The 18,565-nt window shown below is 38.8% G+C and overlaps 1 protein-coding gene across 2 annotated transcripts in view; it reads left to right on the top strand.

Annotated features, from left to right (window-relative positions):
* epn2 (epsin 2) overlaps positions 1 to 13,962 on the top strand; it is a 67,710-nt gene extending 53,748 nt beyond the window's left edge. For both annotated transcript variants that reach the window (XM_063059310.1, XM_063059311.1), the window contains exons 5-9: positions 2,828 to 2,981; positions 3,562 to 3,744; positions 4,176 to 4,271; positions 7,608 to 7,826; positions 13,646 to 13,962. In XM_063059310.1, coding sequence (XP_062915380.1) covers positions 2,828 to 2,981; positions 3,562 to 3,744; positions 4,176 to 4,271; positions 7,608 to 7,826; positions 13,646 to 13,962 — 969 coding nt within the window. The remainder of the gene's footprint in view (positions 1 to 2,827; positions 2,982 to 3,561; positions 3,745 to 4,175; positions 4,272 to 7,607; positions 7,827 to 13,645) is intronic.
* The last annotated feature ends 4,603 nt before the right edge of the window (positions 13,963 to 18,565 follow it).

The following is an 18,565-nucleotide window of genomic DNA, read 5'->3' as shown; positions in this document are numbered from 1 at the left end:
ATCAAATGACAGAGCAGACTTGATGGGCCAAATGGCATAATTCTGGTTGGATGCCTTATCTTATGGTTTTGAGTATGGCAAGGGAGGAGGAGGAGATGATGATGAATTAAATGTTGAAAGATTGGTCTCATATGGAACAAGGATTTGTTGGGCTTAATGGGTATTTATACTGTATGTGATTTTTAAATTTTTGCATTTAATTATTTTAGTTAGATTTATAGGTTTATTTCAATATTCACAGTCGGCAGACACAGTTTTTTTGTAAATTGGCGGAAAATTTAAAGGTGGCTTTGTTATGTTGGGAAAGGATCCTGGGGAGTTTGTACTAGCAACAGTGATATCACTGCAACAAAACTTGACTAATGATCTTATTTCAAAAATCATATACACTCTGTGGCTATTTTATTAGGTACACCTGCACACCTCAATGCAAATATGTAATCGGTCAATCATGTGCCAGCAACTCAAAAGCATAAAAACATGTGGTTCAGTTGTTGTCCAGACCAAACAGCAGAAAGGGAAGAAATGTGATACAAGTGACTTTGACCATGGAGTGATAATTGGTGTCAGACAAAGTGGTTGAGTATCTCAGAAACTGCTGATCTCTTGGGATTTTCACACACACCAGTCTCTAGAGTTTACAGAGAATTGTGTGGAAAAACAAAACATGTTCTGTGGGCAAAAATGTTTTGTTAATGAGAGAGGGCATTGGAGAATGGCCAAACTTGTTCAAGCTGACGGGAAGGTGGCAATAACTCAAATAACCATGTGTTACAACGGTGGTGTGCAACAGAGCATCTCCGTATGCACATTTTGAACCTTGAAGTGCATGGGCTATAGCGGCAGAAGACCACACCGGGTTCCACTCTTGTACCTAATAAGGTGGCCACTGAGTATATAATAATAATTCCATTTAGAATGGTTGCTCATTTGAACACGGATGGATACAAAGCCTAATTACTTAGAAATAGAGAGAAGTAATCTACTCCAGATGTCCAGGTGTCTGATTTCTTTTAAACTGATGTTGCTGCCAGATTGGAAAAACTGATTATTTCCCATTGGGTAGTGGGACACAAATGTGTCAATTTGCATTTATTAATTTTTTGTTATGTGCTCTCTTGTTATGAGAGCTGCCCCCCCCCCCCCCAGTATGAAAGTATATTTGACAGTCATTTGGCAAGTCATGCAGCATTGGTGGAGGGGAGTAAGTAGCATCAACAATTTATTCCTCTGTGGATGCTGCCAGACCTGCTGAGTTCCTCCAGCATTTTGTGTGTTGCTTTGGATTTCCAGCATCTTTAGAATCTCTTGTGCTCATTGAAGGTAACTTTTTTTCCCTGGCTGTCATGTAAAGAAGTTGATCAGATTTCAGTTTACCCAGCGTAAATAAAAGGTACAGTGGATTCTTGTTAATTGGGCCATCGACAAATTGGAGCAGCCGCTTATTTGGGACAACTCTTAACAAAAATTAATCGAGAAAGTAGCTGGGATTCCCTTCAATTATTTGGGACAGGAGACTAGCCAAGCATTTTCTAACTAGTGTCAGTCATACACACTTATGTGGGCTGTTAGATACTACACAGTGCTTAGAGCGAACAGCTTTTAAATAGTGTCAGTTGCATGTGCTTGTGTTATGTGATCTACTTGGGCCGATGGAATTTTTTGATTTCCTGTCTACAGTTGAAATCCAGAAAAATCCTTCTACTTGTTGACAATTGTGCAGCACGACTTAATTTGGAATGTTTGAGAAACATCCAGCTGGAATTTCTGCCTGCTTATACAACATATTTGGTGCAGCCAGTGGATATGGGAAATCATATGAAACAATTATATGTGCCGCGTAAAGTTGGTGAACCATGTTCTCGAAACAATTGAAGAAAATCTACTGGCATCTTCAACAGCCAAAGAAGTGAGTGCAAGGGTTAACCTTTTATAAAGTCAATAAGTTTGTCACTGATTGTTGGCAAGAAATGATCAGAACGACAATTCTGAACTGTTTTGCTCACTACGGTTTCAAGCATTCAGGCTTAGAGAATCCAGAAATGACCATGTGTGAAAATGAAATGATTTCATTACTTCATCAAGTCAGGAACTATGAAGAATTTGAATGTTTTGACAATAACCTGGAATTTTACAATGAAAATGAAGATTTGGAGAATGCCGTTATTGAAAAGATTATATCAAAACACCAAGTCAAGAAATATGAAGAAGGAAAGTGATGAAGATGACACATCTGAATATGAGTTAGTGACTACACAGGATGCCCCAAATTTATTGTTGGATTATGACACTACTTCATGCAGGAAGGCAATGAATGCCAATCCATTATCTGTAGTAGGTGTCTGCACTGATTTTGTTCATTTACAGTCAATCAGAAGAACCTGGCAGTGTACGCTGGATGAATTGCTCTGTCAATAACCATTGGGAACTAATACACATTTTAGTAGTACTACAGTAGTATTGGTAGTGTTCTAATTTGTTTCGTATTTCATTTAAATACATAATTTGTTACTCAGTTAAATGGCAGTTTATCTTTTTTTTAAACTATTTCCATGAAACTTCAGCTAATTGGGGCAACCACTTAATTAGTCCAAAATATACTGGTCCCAATGTGTTTCTGTTCCAAGAAGTAAAAGTGCAATTATAGAACATGGAATTGTAGAAGAACATAACATAATGGCATAATTTTTTTTTAAATCCCCAATTTGTGATTCTAAACATCTGAAAACTACTGGGAATGACGCATCAGCATGACCAGCCTAGAGCATGCCTTTGTCTCCTTGCTGTATTTTTCTCAGTTGACTTTTCTTACCTTTGCTAATAACAGGCATCCATGGTTTCCCTCATGGATCCCGCTCCAGCAGCAACATCGAAGAAAAATGGACTCTGGGAAATATCTGTGAGACCGGTTCTAATGGACAAAACTGACCCCTGGGGAGGAGCAGGTAGCCCAGTAGCTTCTGACCCATGGCAATCACTTGGTAAGTAATATTCTAGTGAAAATGGCCTTTGCTTATATTAAGTATAATACGTTACATGGGTTCTTTGAAAACCACTTGATGATTTAAATATACAATGTTAAATTCCAACTTTGCTGTAATTATTTTCTTAGTTCAAATTAAGGAGTACTTTGGTTTTCATTGCAAAATACAAGTTTGTGATATCAGAAAATTACCATTTAACAACATAAAATTCAATTTCTGAATATTTTTTCATAAAATATAGAATAATTGGAGTATAAGTTAAAACATGAATAATCTCCCAAGTGTAACTAAATACTACTTCCTTTGTGATTAGAGTTTATTCTGTAAGTAGTGCATATACATTCAGTCTAGAGCATAGTACTTGATAATTCACATTTCATGACACTGCATATCTTGAAATTGAAATGGATACTCAAGTCTTAAATGGTAATTCTCTCAATAGCCAGGGAGGGTCTTGCAAGGAAGGTAGCTTAATTCAGTATAAGCTTCTGTTAAATGGGTGAAAGACTTCAGTTATGCTGTAAAGGAAATGCTTTATTTCAGCTGGTGCTAATGTTTTTGTCGTACTTGGTTCCAGATTCCAAGCCGACTGCCACTATTGATCCTTGGGGTGCTTCTGCTTCTGCTTCTGCTTCTGCTTCATCTGCGCCACAAACACTTCATCAAAGTGTAGACCCATGGACTTCGCAGAGCACATCTGCTGCTGTGGCATCTTCAACTGATCCCTGGGGATCAGCTCCATCAGCTGATTCTATTTCTGGTAAGCCTGTTGAAAACTGGAAATAAAATTGTAATTTTCCAGTTTTACATACTGACTATTTCATGCACACCCATATGTAGGCATGCTATGAGAATATGGATATGGTTGCAAATTATAGAAAACTTTTGGGATTTACTTGGTAATTTACTAATTGACAGCTAAGCTTTCTACTTTTTTTTGGACAACTAAAACATGATATGAAAACTTAAATATGTTACAGGAATTAGCTTAAGTTCTGCATGGTTCTAACATGTATTTGAAGAGTATACTGATCATCTAAATGCAGCTTAGTAATGTGATAATCAAAGTATAAATGTGAATAAAGTACGCAGTGGGACTAGAAAACTAACTTCAATGATTTGTAATTCGTAATAAATCTTATAATTCGTTGAGATGTAATTTCATTATTTCCATTGCAATTTCCTTTACAGGGAGTACAGCTTTTGACCCCTTCAGCGCGTTAAATGGTGCAGTAAAAGATGACTTTGCTGATTTTGAGGAACTTCGGGCTAACTCAAAAAAGCCAGGTACTATTATGATCATTTGTTCAGTATGGTACCCAGTTAACCCTGCTAGGTATAACTTAAATAGATTATAGAATATTCAATCTCATGAGATGATTTCTATCATGCAAGAGTTCAACTGATATTATGATATTCAAGAAAAATACCTCCTACTTGTTCCAAGTTCTGACTGTATGCGCGCACGTGCACATGTACGTGTGTGTGTGTGCGCGCGCGCGCTCTCCCCCTCCCCCTCTCCCTACACTCCGGAGTTGGCAGCAACATCTCAAACTCCATCACCCTCTCCCCCTCAAGGGCAGTGAGCTTAGCCCACTGCTGTTTTGAAACCGCAGAATCAGGTTTGCTAATGACATAATAGTGGTTGGCTTCTTCACGATGAGTCAACATCCAGAGAGGAGGTAGAGAGGCTTGTCAAATGGTGTGAGAACAACAGCCTGAGTTTCAATGAGGAGAAGACAAAAGAGATGATTGTGGACTTCAGGAAGGCACAGGTTGACCACTCTCCATTGCATCTCAATAGCTCTGTTGTGGCGAGAGTGAAGAACACAAAGTTCCTTGTGCACATTACAGACTATTTAATCTGGATCCACAGCACCTCCTCACTATTCAAGAAGACATTGAGAGGTGCAAGGCTCCTGTCCCCAAACAACTTCCTACGGGAGCACAATCAAGAGTGTCCTGTCTGGCTGCATCTTTATGTGCTAAGGCAGCTGCAAGGCATCAGACTGCCGGATCCTACAGAGGATAGTTATAACCGCCGAGAGGATCACTGTGGTCTCCTTCAGCCTTGTGATATTTACTGGGAGCATTGTATACAAAGGCCCTGAAGCATTGTTGAGGATCTTTACCATTCATCCCATAATTTCTTTGACCAACAACTGTCAGGAAGGAAGCACAGGAGCAACAGGACTAGACTGCCAGACTGCAGTAACAGCTTCTTCCCTCAGGCTGTGAGACTAATGAATACCCTGCCACTACCGAGATCTCGATGCTAGGGCAGCAAGCTGTTTACCGTTAACTTGTACTGCACGCTACATGCACTTTGAATTATATTCTTTAACTTGTGGTAACAAAGTGCATGTTTTATGTGTGGTATGTTTTGTGGGTGTGCTATCGTCCAGAGGAATGTTTTTTCATTTGGTTGCACTGTATATATGTACAGTCAGATGACAGTAAACTTGACAGTAAAATATCACAATAATTCAAAAATACATGTGAAGTGCGTAGTACAGGAAAACAGAAAACACTGGAAATAATTGCAAGTCAAGCAGCATCTGTGGAAAGTGAAATTTAGGTCAAAGTTCCTACATTAATGGTTCCTTTCCTTTTTTAATCCAATTATAGAAAATGATGCAAGTAGCTCTCGCAATTTAAACATTTTGTTTTCTTGAATAAGTGCTAAACCTGTTCCCCAGATTACTCAAGCAGGATGCAGTATGCATGTTACTGATCACTGTAAGATCCCAGGGTGTGCATAAGAACACTGAAACTAGCAGCAGGGAAAGGCAACTTGATGACCCTTCAAGCTAAATCTAAGTTATGACTGATCTTCCACTCTAACATCATTTTCCTACACAAATCCTATATTCCTTGATTCCCTTAATATTCAGAAGTATTATCAATCTTCTAACGAACACAATAAGCTTCCACACCCTCCAGGGCAGAGAGTTCACCACGCTATAAAGAAATATTTCTGCATCTCAGTCCTAATAATCTCTTATTCTAAAACTGTAATCCCTGTTTCATACAGTATGCCAAAGGAAACATTCTCATTGCTTCCAGCTTGTAGAGCCCTTGTAAGAAATATCCACGTTTCAATGAAATCTTCTCTTATTTTTCTAAACTCTAGAGAGTATAAGCATAGATAACTCAATTCCAATTCTTAGAACAAACCTGTTGCCTATGGAGCTATTCTAGTGAACCTTCGCTGTACTCTCCTTGGCAAATTTATACAAGGAGACCAAAACTGTACATAATACTCCAGGCGCAGCCTCACCAATGAATATATAATCACAGCAAGATATTTTTATTACTGAATGCATGTACTTCAGTAATAAACAGAGACTGCTTATCTGTTTTGTGCACCAAAAAGAATAACATTAACATTTGTACTTTGTATTCCATCTCCTACTCACTGAGCTATTCAGTATCTTCTTCAAGCTCTTTCTATGCTCTTCCTACTCGCCATACCACCTATGTTTTGTTGTGTTGTTTGTGAAGACATTAGTACTTTGCCATTTTTTGACTTGGAGTTTGTGGCATCATGGCCATTTCATTATTTAAGCAAGACTCTAAACATTTTGTAGTAGGAGAGCAAAAAACAAAGTTAACTTAACCCTGATATCCCTTGTTCAGCAATTTTGTGAAAAAAAAATTTTGTTCTGTGATGAAATTATTACAATGATAATATTAGTGATAAGAACTATTTTAAATCTTTTGCATTAAATTACTAAGAATTATTTTTGTCTTTGTAAATTGTGAATCACATGGAATGTTTGTTTGACTGTTCCACTTGTGATGTTTTTTGTCCACTACAGTACAGTTTCTGTACCATGCAATGATGCAGCTTATTATGATGTAGTTTGGTGTAGGGTCTCAGTAAGTTGGATAACCTGAGGTAATATATTGACAATTGGCACAATACAAATGTAGCCATTGGTAAAGTAAACCACAGTAGTTTAATTGTTGCATACTCCACAATCCTCATTGTGGAAATGACTGGATGATTTTGTATGTTTTTGATGAGCAGTTAGAAGCTAAGGGCAACCGTTGTGAACTGAAGGCAGCAATAACTCAAATTACATTGAGTTTTCTCATTTTATTGACACCACAGATGAGTACTTTATGAACTTTACTGAACTGGAAGAGATACAAATAAATCACTGCTTTGTCGGGAAGGAATGTTTAGATCCATGGACAGCAGGAGGGAGGAATAAAAACTCGGGTGAAGATGCATCACCTGTAATTGCATGGGGCTGAGAGGGGAAATGGATATTGGTGGACCAGAGTTTGCAGAGGCAGTAGTTCTTTCAGAATGTTGTAAAGGTGTAAAGGGAAGAGAGGAGAACATGTCTGATTGTGGTGTTATGTTGGAAATGCCATAAGTTAGAAAGAAAAATCTGTTGAATGTAGGGGTTGGTGGGATAAAAGGTTAGAATAAGGGGAATTCTGTTCTTGATATCATTAGGTGAAGAAGTATGTTCAGAAGTGGAGGAAATGGAAGATGGGATTACACAGACCTGTGGATATTCGACAGTTGTTATTAACATATGGTAACTATTTCTTGAAGTATCCATTTTTAAAAAATTTTGGGTAAGTGTTTATCACATTTTGCTCTAGGTGAGACCGATGTGTTGGGAGGAAGTTCCAGACCAAGTGGATCAATTAGCCCAGATCTCCTTGACAATCAACTCAGTAGTTCAGCACCAGCAAAACAGACTACAGCTCGGAAAACTCCAGAATCCTTCTTGGGCCCTAATGCAGCTTTAGTGAATCTGGATTCTTTGGTATCCAAACCTATCCAACCTTCCAGTACATCTAATCCTTTTTTGGCTTCAGGTATGAATTTCAGTAATGTTTGTTTTAAATTAAATTATTCTCCCTGCTTTGAAGTTAAAGGTAATCACATGATTTTGGTAAGAATGTTTTTTTTTTACATCCTTGCACCTGGTTTTCTTTCTAAAAGGTGAAATTGATTGAAAAGATATTGAGAATATGTTACTAGGTAGACGAGATTTTTCATACCAGCATATACTGTTACCAGTATTTCAGGCTTACTCCAAATCCAATCTAAGTTAAGTGAGGAATACACAAAATGCTAGAGGAACTCAGGCAGTATCTATAGAAAGGAATAAACAGTTGACACTTCAGGCCTAAACCCTTCATCAGGACTTAAGTGAGGGATTTCCTAAACAAATGAATAAAATAAAAATAAATTTCTCCAGGATGGTCCAGCTTTCCTCTGGACATTTGTAATTTGCTCAAGGTAATTATATGTGTTGAAAAATAGTGGCAGTGGCCCATGTAACTGCAGACATTTCCTTGCATAACTCTATAACTTCAAGTTTAATCAAGAGTATGAAGTCCTAAGGTTTGAGTAGTTTCACCAGTAGTACAATTAAACAATCACAGTAGTTTTCCACCACGTGTTGGCAAATCCACTTGAATAATTTTTGAATGGCATTGTTTGACAGTGAGGTAGAGCTTAACCAGCTGTAATTTTTCATGTTTTACGGCCAAAGCTTATCCTGACCCTGCATGTGATGACATTTATGTCACAGAAGGCTCTGTCTCTGCAGAGGGCTGATAGTAGCTGACGGAGCTGACTTCTTTCTACAAGTTCCCACCTGGGGAACTGCATGATGTAAGTCTGCATTTTAGTCATCAGTCAGCAACTAAAGTATTAATACTGGGTCATATGTTGCCTTGTCTGAGATGGGTTAATCTGGTGTAATTTAAAGTAACTTAGGAAATTGGTTTTGGCATTTTAGTAAAATTGTAGTTACTGTGGCTTTAATTGAGGCCTCCAACTCAACTGAATCCTGCTATGAAAGTTGGTGCTCAGGAAATATGAGAGAGATGCAATGAGAAAAAAATTAGTTCCTGCAGCTTGACTTCCCTTAACTGATCTCGTCTTTTTTTTTCGGTAGAGGCACACTACAAAGAAAGGCATAAAAGGTGTGATGTATGCAAATGTGTGTCCAGTACTATTTTGGTCCATAGTTGTCTTAATTTGCTTCTATTTTTTAAGTCTCCTGTCTAATATTTCTGTTCTTGTGGATGTTATTTTTACATGCACTTTTTTTGTAAAATTTATTACCCAATAAATTTTCACTCAAGCTAAAAGTAAGGAAGCATAATCTCAACTTTTCAAATAAAATCAATGAATATTCTTTGTCCTGCGAGAGCAGCCATGGTATCTAGTGTCTTAATGAACATATTACACCACTGTGCCATACTCCCTCAGTAATACAAAGGAGTACTAGAATAGTTTCTAGAGTTTGCTGCTGGCTTTTGCTTTCCTCAACAATCATTTTGCATAATATGCACAATCATTTTACCACGAATTTTTAAAAATTGTAAGACTGCACACAAAAAGTGTGATCCAATCTATAAGTGTGGCTAGTTGCAAGTTATTTTGCATTCACTGATTAAATTGGCTACAGAAAGTGGGGAAAAAATCCAAGTAAGTAGTCTGTTAATTTAGCTAGAGATCTCCTAATTTTCGAAGTCAATTTGGAGGTAGGATTGTTTGTTTAGATAATGTTGCTTCTGAATTCCATAAAGACTACCTTTAATACTAATTTTGCTTTGCACCAATATTTACTTGTAATTTGCATTATAGTTTAGAGCTTGGTTTTGAGCTGAACCAAACTGAACTAAAGGAAATTGTCAAATTTTATGTTCATTTTGAACTAGAACATAGAATAGTACAGCACAGTACAGGCCCTTCGGCCCACAATCTTGTGCCAACCCTCAAACCCTGCCTCCCATATAAGCCCCCACCTTAAATTCCTCCATATACCTGTCTAGTAGTCTCTTAAACTTCACTAGTGTATCTGCCTCCGCCACTGACTCAGGCAGTGTATTCCACGCACCAACCACTCTCTGAGTAAAAAACCTTCCTCTAATATCCCCCTTGAACTTCCCACCCCTTACCTTAAAGCCATGTCCTCTTGTATTGAGCAGTGGTGCCCTGGGGAAGAGGCACTGGCTATCTGCTCTATCTATTCCTCTTATTATCTTGTACACCTCTATCATGTCTCCTCTCATCCTCCTTCTCTCCAAAGAGTAAAGCCCTAGCTGCCTTAATCTCTGATCATAATGCATACTTTCTAAACCAGGCAGCATCCTGGTAAATCTCCTCTGTACCCTTTCCAATGCTTCCACATCCTTCCTATAGTGAGGTGACCAGAATTGGACACAGTACTTCATGTGTGGCCTAACCAGAGTTTTATAGAGCTGCATCATTACATCGCGACTCTTAAACTCTATCCCTCGACTTATGAAAGCTAACACCCCATAAGCTTTCTTAACTACTCTATCCACCTGTGAGGCAACTTTCAGGGATCTGTGGACATGTACCCCCAGATCCCTCTGCTCCTCCACACTACCAACTATCCTGCCATTTACTTTGTACTCTGCCTTGGAGTTTGTCCTTCCAAAGTGTACCACCTCACACTTCTTCGGGTTGAACTCCATCTGCCACTTCTCAGCCCACTCCGGCATCCTATCAATGTCTCTCTGCAATCTTTGACAATCCTCTACACTACCTACAACACCACCAATCTTTGTGTCGTCTGCAAACTTGCCAACCCACCCTTCTACCCCCACATCCAGGTCATTAATAAAAATCACGAAAAGTAGAGGTCCCAGAACAGATCCTTGTGGGACACCACTAGTGATAATCCTCCAATCTGAATGTACTCCCTCCACCACCACCCTCTGCCTTCTGCAGGCAAGCCAATTCTGAAACCACCTGGCCAAAATTCCCTGGATCCTATGCCTTCTAACTTTCTGAATAAGCCTACTGTGTGGAACCTTGTCAAATGCCTTACTAAAATCCATATAGATCACATCCATTGCACTACCCTCATCTATATGCCTGGTCACCTCCTCAAAGAACTCTATCAGCTTGTTAGACACGATCTGCCCTTCACAAAGCCATGGCTGACTGTCTCTGATCAGACCATGATTCTCTAAATGCCTATAGATCCTATCTCTAAGGATCTTTTCCAACAGCTTTCCCACCACAGACGTAAGGCTCACTGGTCTATAATTAACCGGACTATCCCTACTACCCTTTTTGAACAAGGGGACAACACTTGCCTCCCTCCAGTCCTCCGGTATCATTCCCGTGGACAACGAGGACATAAAGATCCTAGCCAGAGGCTCAGTAGTCTTCTCTCGCCTCATGGAGCAGCCTGGGGAATATTCCGTCAGGCCCTGGGGACTTATCTGTCCTAATGTATTTTAACAACTCCAACACCTCCTCTCCCTTAATATCTACATGCTCCAGAACATCAACCTCTCTCGTATTGTCCTCACCATCATCAAGTTCCCTCTCATTGGTGAATACCAAAGAGAAGTATTCATTGAGGACCTCGCTCACTTCCACAGCCTCCAGGCACATCTTCCCACCGTTATCTCTAATCGGTCCTACCTTCACTCCTGTCATCCTTTTTTCTTCACATAATTGAAGAATGCCTTGGGGTTTTCCTTTACCTTACTCGCCAAGGCCTTCTCATGCCCCCTTCTTGCTCTTCTCAGCCCCTTCTTAAGCTCCTTTCTTGCTTCCCTATATTCCTCAATAGACCCATCTGCCTTCTTCCACCTGACTAGATTTTCCACCTCACTTGTCACCCATGGTTCCTTCACCCTACCATTCTTTATCTTCCTCACCGAGACAAATTTATCCCTAACATCCCGCAAGAGATCTCTAAACATTGACCACATGTCCATAGTACATTTCCCTGCAAAAACATCATCCCAATTCACACCCGCAAGTTCTAGCCTTATAGCCTCATAATTTGCCTTCCCCCAATTAAAAATTTTCCTGTCCTCTCTGATTCTATCCTTTTCCATTATAATGCTAAAGGCCAGGGAGCGGTGGTCACTGTCCCCTAAATGCTCACCCACTGAGAGATATGTGACCTGACCCAGTTCATTACCTAGTACTAGATCTAGTATGGCATTACCCCGGTCGGCCTGTCCATGTACTGTGACAGGAATCCATCCTGGACACACTTAAACTCTGCCCCATCTAAACCCTTGGAACTAATCAGGTGCCAATCAATATTAGGGAAGTTAAAGTCGCCCATGATAACAACCCTGTTATTTTTGCACCTTTCCCAAACCTGCCTCCCAATCTGCTGCTACCAGGGGGCCTATAGAATACCCCCAATAGAGTAACTGCTCCCTTCCTGTTCCTGACTGTTGAATATTGAGAATCCATTCCTGCCCTGGTGCCAGCCAAGTCTCAGTAATGGCCACTACATCATAATTCCATGTATATATCCAAGCTCTCCATTCATCACCTTTGTTCCTGATGCTTCTTGCATTGAGGTACACACATTTCAGCCCTTCTACCTTACTGTCTTTACACCGTTTATTCTGCTTCTGTTTCCTCAAAGCCTCTCTGTATGTTAGATCTGGCTTTACTCCATGCTCTTCTTTCACTGCTCTATCGCTCCGGGTCCCACCCCCTCGCAAATTAGTTTAAACCCTCCCGAACCATGCTAGCAAACCTACCTGCAAGGATATTGCTCCCCCTTGAGTTCAGGTGCAACCTATTCAATCTGTACAGGTCCCACCTTCCCCAGAAGAGATCCCAATGATCTAAAAATCTAAAACCCTGCTCCCTGCACCAAATCCTCAGCCACGCATTCAACTGCCATCTCCTCCAGTTCTTGCCATCACTATCACGTAGCACTGGCAGCAAGCCTGAGAACGCCACCCTTGAGGTCCTGTTCTTCAGCCTTCTGCCTAGTTTCCCAAACTCACACTTCAGGACCTCATCCCTCTTCCTGCCTATGTCGTTGGTCCCAACATGTATCACGACTTCTGGTCGCTTTCCCTCTCGTACCAGGATGTCGTGCACCCGGTCAGAGACATCCCGGACCCTGGCACCCAGGAGGCAACAAACCATGCGGGTGTCCTTCTCACGTCCACAAAATCTCCTGTCTGCTCCCCTGACTATAGAGTCTGCAATGACAACAGCTCTCCTTTTCTCCGTCCCACCCTTCTGCACCACAGGGTCAGACTCAGTGCCGGAGGCCCTGCCACCATGGCTCACACCTGGTCGGTCGTTCCCACCAACAGCATCCAGGACGTTAAACTTACTATTCAGGGGAATGGCTGCAGGGGTGCTCTGCACTACCTGTCTGCTCACCTTCGCTTTCCCCCCTCTGACTGTCACCCAACGACCTGCTTCCAACAGCCTAGGTGTGACTACCTCCCTGTAGCTCTCATCTATGACTGCCTCATTCTCCCTTATGAGTCGAAGTTCATCCAGCTGCTGCTCCAGATTCCTTACACGGTCTTCCAGATCGCCCAGCCGTATGCACTTCTGGCAGATGTGACTCTGCGGGAGAGGGGAGTTCCCCCAAGACTGCCACATCTCACGTGAGAGACACATCACCGTCTCAGGAGACGTTGTAAAAACTAACTGCGAGCTAGCTTGTCCTCCGCCTCTTCTCGTCGAAGCCTCTCGAGTCAAAGCCTCAAAGCTCCACTCCTTCACTGGCCCACTCACACACTGGCACAAGACTAAAATTGCCTTCCTTCAAACAATTATTTTGTAATATGTATTTCATTTAAAAACTTGATTTCATTTTATTTATGCTCCATTGTAATGATGTACTCTTTGTTCTTTGTAGGTTCAACTCCAGTCCAGACCACTCAGATAAATCCCTTTCAAGTTAACCAGCCACAGCCTCCTACTCTGAACCAAATGCGAGCAAGTCCTTTGATGGCCACAGGACAGTCTACGTTTGGTACTATACCTTCTGTTAATATGGAGTCTACACTCACTTCCATGTCAGCACCAGTGGCAATGGGCATGGTTCCAGTGCCAATGATTGGTAGGATGGGTACACCAATGAACATTACTGGAACAATGCCCCAGACACTTGTATCTACAGGCATTCCTCCGCCTACATCCCAGCCCTCTACAACTAACCCTTTCCTATTATAAAAGACCAGAGGAGATATCTTCATTAGAGTGAAAACCATGACAGGAGTTTGGTTAGTTGTGTTAAATGTATTCTAGACTACATGTAAGGGCATGGTGAGGAAACCTTCACAGTAGGTTTGAGTTTTGCTGTGTTGGCTTTTATGAAGTACATATTGAGAGTGGTTATTATTCACTATTTTCTGAAGAAGCTATTTGCTGCCAGTGGAGGTATCATTGAACATGTAGTTGAACACTAGTAAAATGAATCTGATATTCATACCTCCTCAATTCTCCAGTCCTTAAGTGCATATTACAGTTTCTCCAAAGGTAACATAGTCTTCTGTGCAGTATATTCAGTTTTTGCATTTCTCATGTCACAAGTTTCAAAAACAAAAGGCCACTGACTGTTTTCAAGAATTGGAACTTTGCTTCTTAATCAAAAAAAACAAATCTGAAATTTAAGTATCCCAAATCAGAGCAAGTATAATATCTAGATTTCCTAACTGACAAATACTTCAAACCTATTCATAGCAGTAAGAATTTTTGAATTGTGCTGTGTTTTAAATAGGCTGCTACGAAGTTGTTTTTGGATTTGGACTGTTGCATGCATCTTTAATTGCTTTTTGAAATAACATTCTAGGCTCCGGATGTTATTTTCGCAGATGGTATTGGCTATTGTTCAGTATTAATCATGGTTCAGCACTGAGCAGATTGAAATTCTTTGTGGAGTTGTGCTAATTAAAAATAATAAATGCAGTTATCAGGGATAAACTATACTCAAGTTTCAGAACTTTAAGGAGGTTTTTTTTGTAAGGGAAAAGTTGCACGCATCAGTCTGTTACTGAAATCTAAAATGTGCTACTTACTAGCTATTCTCTAGTGCAAAACACATTTAGGTGAGGTTGTAGTGTTCACCATTGTTAATGCAGTAAAATATAGAGTTTAAAGGAAAATACATCAGTGTAACTTTGGATTCTAGGTGCTTTCTTTTCTTTTAGGTTTTACTAAGTAATGCAAACATTACGCTACTTCAGACTCCACATTGGTATATGCAGTTATCCTGTACACTTTGCACAACATTTTTAATAGATAAACCTTCATGTAAAGGTCAAGTAGCCAAGTTATGAGTCTGTACTTTGCAACCATATTGTAGTTTACAGAAGTTTTATGCTATTTTTAATCTTTCTGTCTAGGGACTTTTGGTAAGACTTTGCGAGCGTGTTTTTTATCTGCTTTAAAATATTGTGTTGACAGGTGCCATAATGTGCAGTCCAAATGGTATCTTTGGTTCATTATTGGGAGAAGGAATAAGCTCTGTATTTTAGAAAGGGTAAAGGGAATCTTGTAATTGAGAGTATACGTGTATTATTGTGTTCAGTATGTCATGTTGTTTCAACACTAAGTTCAACAGCAAGTTAAGTTTTGTAATTAAAAACAGATTTTCTTTGTGAATGAATGGATGATTAGACTGGTTACTTAAGGATGAATCGCTATGCAGAGAAGGTAAATAGTAGTCCTACACTTTTATTTTAATAACTTATGTGTAAACACCAGTGACCAGTCTGTGCTTTGCTTTTATGAAGAATGAGAATTCAAATGATAAATTTTTTATCTGGATATCTTAGAGTGTGAGTTTTGCAGTTTCATTTGGTTTTGTTTATTAGCTAGGAAATGAGTTTTGTACATGTGGCCAACAGCAAGTTAGTATTTCTTTGAAAGGGAATGTTAAAGTTTTGTCCTTCCAAAAGTTCATTTACTTTTATAAAACGATAACTTGGATTTCTATATAATTCATTAATACTTAGAAATCTTGAATGATTTAATAGTGAACAATCTGGCATTATAACAGTAGTTATCAGTATTTACTCATTGTAAATATCAGTTGCCAGACACTATATCTTCCAGTAATCACTTGACATGCATATATTTCATACCCACTTTTGATGAATATTATGAACTTTATCCTACTTGGATTTAGAAGTTTGTCACTTGCCATTCACGCTCAAGTGAAATACTGAGTTTTAGCTGATATAATTTTGCTTAGAAAAAGAAAATAGCTTCAGTAATAATTTAAAAATATGGATGTGGAATAATTGTTCATGTGTCAAAGTAATTTGTCTAGTTATAGCATATAGCTATGGTGGTATGCACCTTATTTAAAAAAAGTCATTCTTAGCAATACGAGTATGGCATATTATATAACTAGAATTTTCCAAATTTCTGAAAATGAAAATTTTATTGCTTTTAAGATTGACATTAGTATATGCATTTTTATATTCAGAAAGTGGGCATCTGTAGAAAGTGGAAATGCCACAATAAAATTCATGCTAAGCAAGTTCATTTGAAACATGACCCTTTTTGACCTTGCACATATATATTTATATTCTACAATTCCAATTATTTTGAATTGATTTTAGTTCTTCAAAGGGTTCATGTGAGTGTGTGAGAATATGCATGCTAAAGAGTGCAGCCACTACTTGTATAGTCTTGCATTTAGTCACTAAAATGTATACAAAGCTTCTGGTAAGATTTGTATTAATTGTTTTCATGTACTGTAAAATTTCTTTGCTGTCATTTTGTTGATAACTTTGCATCAATGTAAATGATTGGTAGTCTACCATCTGTACCTGTTGTGTAATTTCATGTGTAATGTAACTGTGTATTGGGTTTTTAGTCATATAGTAGAATTTCGATTGTCACTTACATAGTTTCAACTTTAAATGCCTGTCTTTTTTTTAAACCATAAATACAATGAATTAAGTAAGTCAAGGAACTGGAAAATCAATGTAAGACATACATTTGGAAAGAGAATGACTCCATAGATGGAACCTGACACATCACATACAAATGTCTGTTTTTGCTTGTTCCCACAGGACTCAGTTGGTACTTTGTAACAGCACTCCTAGCTGACACAGTTATGATTTAGACTGATAATATTTATGATGACTGAGCACCCAGTGAGTTTGACACTGGCCTTAAGTGCTCAGTGATGTGCCAGAAACATAGTTTTAGAAAAACCCAATAAGTAGTTATGAAGTTGAATGAACTTTCCTATGACAAAATGCTTCAAGAACCTTTGCTAATTTAGTGTTCAATTGTTTTTTTTCTCTTGACTGGGGTTATGGAAGTGATGCGTAACATATTAGCCCATAAATGCAGAAGCATAGCTCCAGAAATGTTTTTTTTTCCCCCTGTGGATCTGAATCTGTACCCAGTATCACATCCACCTATTATGTTCTGATATTCAAAAATTTACATCTTTACTCCTGCATAGACTAATGTATTGGAGATGGGGTAATGTGCTACCCGCAGTACATCAGGAGAGATCACCACCAAATTCCAGAAAGGCTCAATTGGAAAAAGTTATTCTGGGCAATGGGGGAATTTCAGAGAAAAATAGCCAATACAGGTAGTACATTAAGCTGTACTCATTTCTTAATTGTTACCAATCTTATCAACATGTAATACTATTTTTAGTTGCAAGAAAATCTACCTCCTGTTTTAGTTTTACATACAAATTTAAATTGCATTGATATTACAATATCCATTAAAACTTTGATAAAGCATTTCTTCTAATAAATTAGTTGAGCTACAAAATGTGTAGTTACACCAGCTGAAAAAAAATTCACTATTGAACACATTTTTAATGTAGGAACTTGTTAAGAATTTTCTGAAACTTGGGGAAACTCACACCTAAGTTATGTATTACTATCATTGAGATAGTAAGCACTTGGATTCTGTCAGTTGGCTCTTCTCTCTGGGGATAACATGAAGAAATAGCAGAAGTCTGCCACAAAGTGACAGACCATCTGGAAAAAAACTACTCTTTATAGGTCTGCCTGTTCAGCCCTAGACCTAAATGTGAGTAAATTTATTGTACGTTATCTGTCTGGAATGTGTGTAGTGAATTAAAAACAAAAGTTCTGTTTTTCATACACTGGAGAACTTTGGCTTCCTCCATTGTCCATATCCCCTGTTTGTAGGTTTCACTTTGATGGCTTAGTTTCAGACACCGCTACGTAATTTGAATAATCATTTATTATAATCCGGCTCTGTACTTTGTACCATACACCAATTTAAAGAATGCTGTCATCAACACTTGGTTCTATGATTATTATATCTAAATGCAACAATGAAAATTGTTGCTCAAAATTGATGTATTCTACTATATAAAATATAATGGAGACATACAGCCAAAACATCCTAATTTTGCATACACATGGGTGACAGTACTTAAGTGGTTCATGTGTACAATTCTTCAAAATATTTAGGTTTTTTTCCCCAGTGTGAAAGCATAGGTAAGAAAGGTACCAGTATAATGCTGAGAGAGAGGAAAAAAAGTAATCTAGATTTAATTATAAAGACCACTGGAGGGACGAGTACCTTTTTGATTTTCCAGTTGTTTGGCTTGTGTATTATTAGGCAAAGGACAGCTTGTTTGTTTTTTTAAAAAAAAGGACTACTGCACATAATGGTGAGTAACCTATCTTTTTCATGTATTATGTTCTGTTCATCCACCTAACTTAATTCATGATGCTGGGAGCGGGCTGCTTTATATGGTATTGTGCTCAACTGTCATTATTGTATTATATAACTTATCATTTGTACTATTGTAACATATGTT

This window comes from Mobula hypostoma, chromosome 9 (assembly GCF_963921235.1).
Source record: "Mobula hypostoma chromosome 9, sMobHyp1.1, whole genome shotgun sequence".
NCBI lineage: Eukaryota > Metazoa > Chordata > Chondrichthyes > Myliobatiformes > Myliobatidae > Mobula > Mobula hypostoma.
Note: the sequence above shows the minus strand (reverse complement) of the source record. Positions and strands in the feature narration are given on the sequence as shown.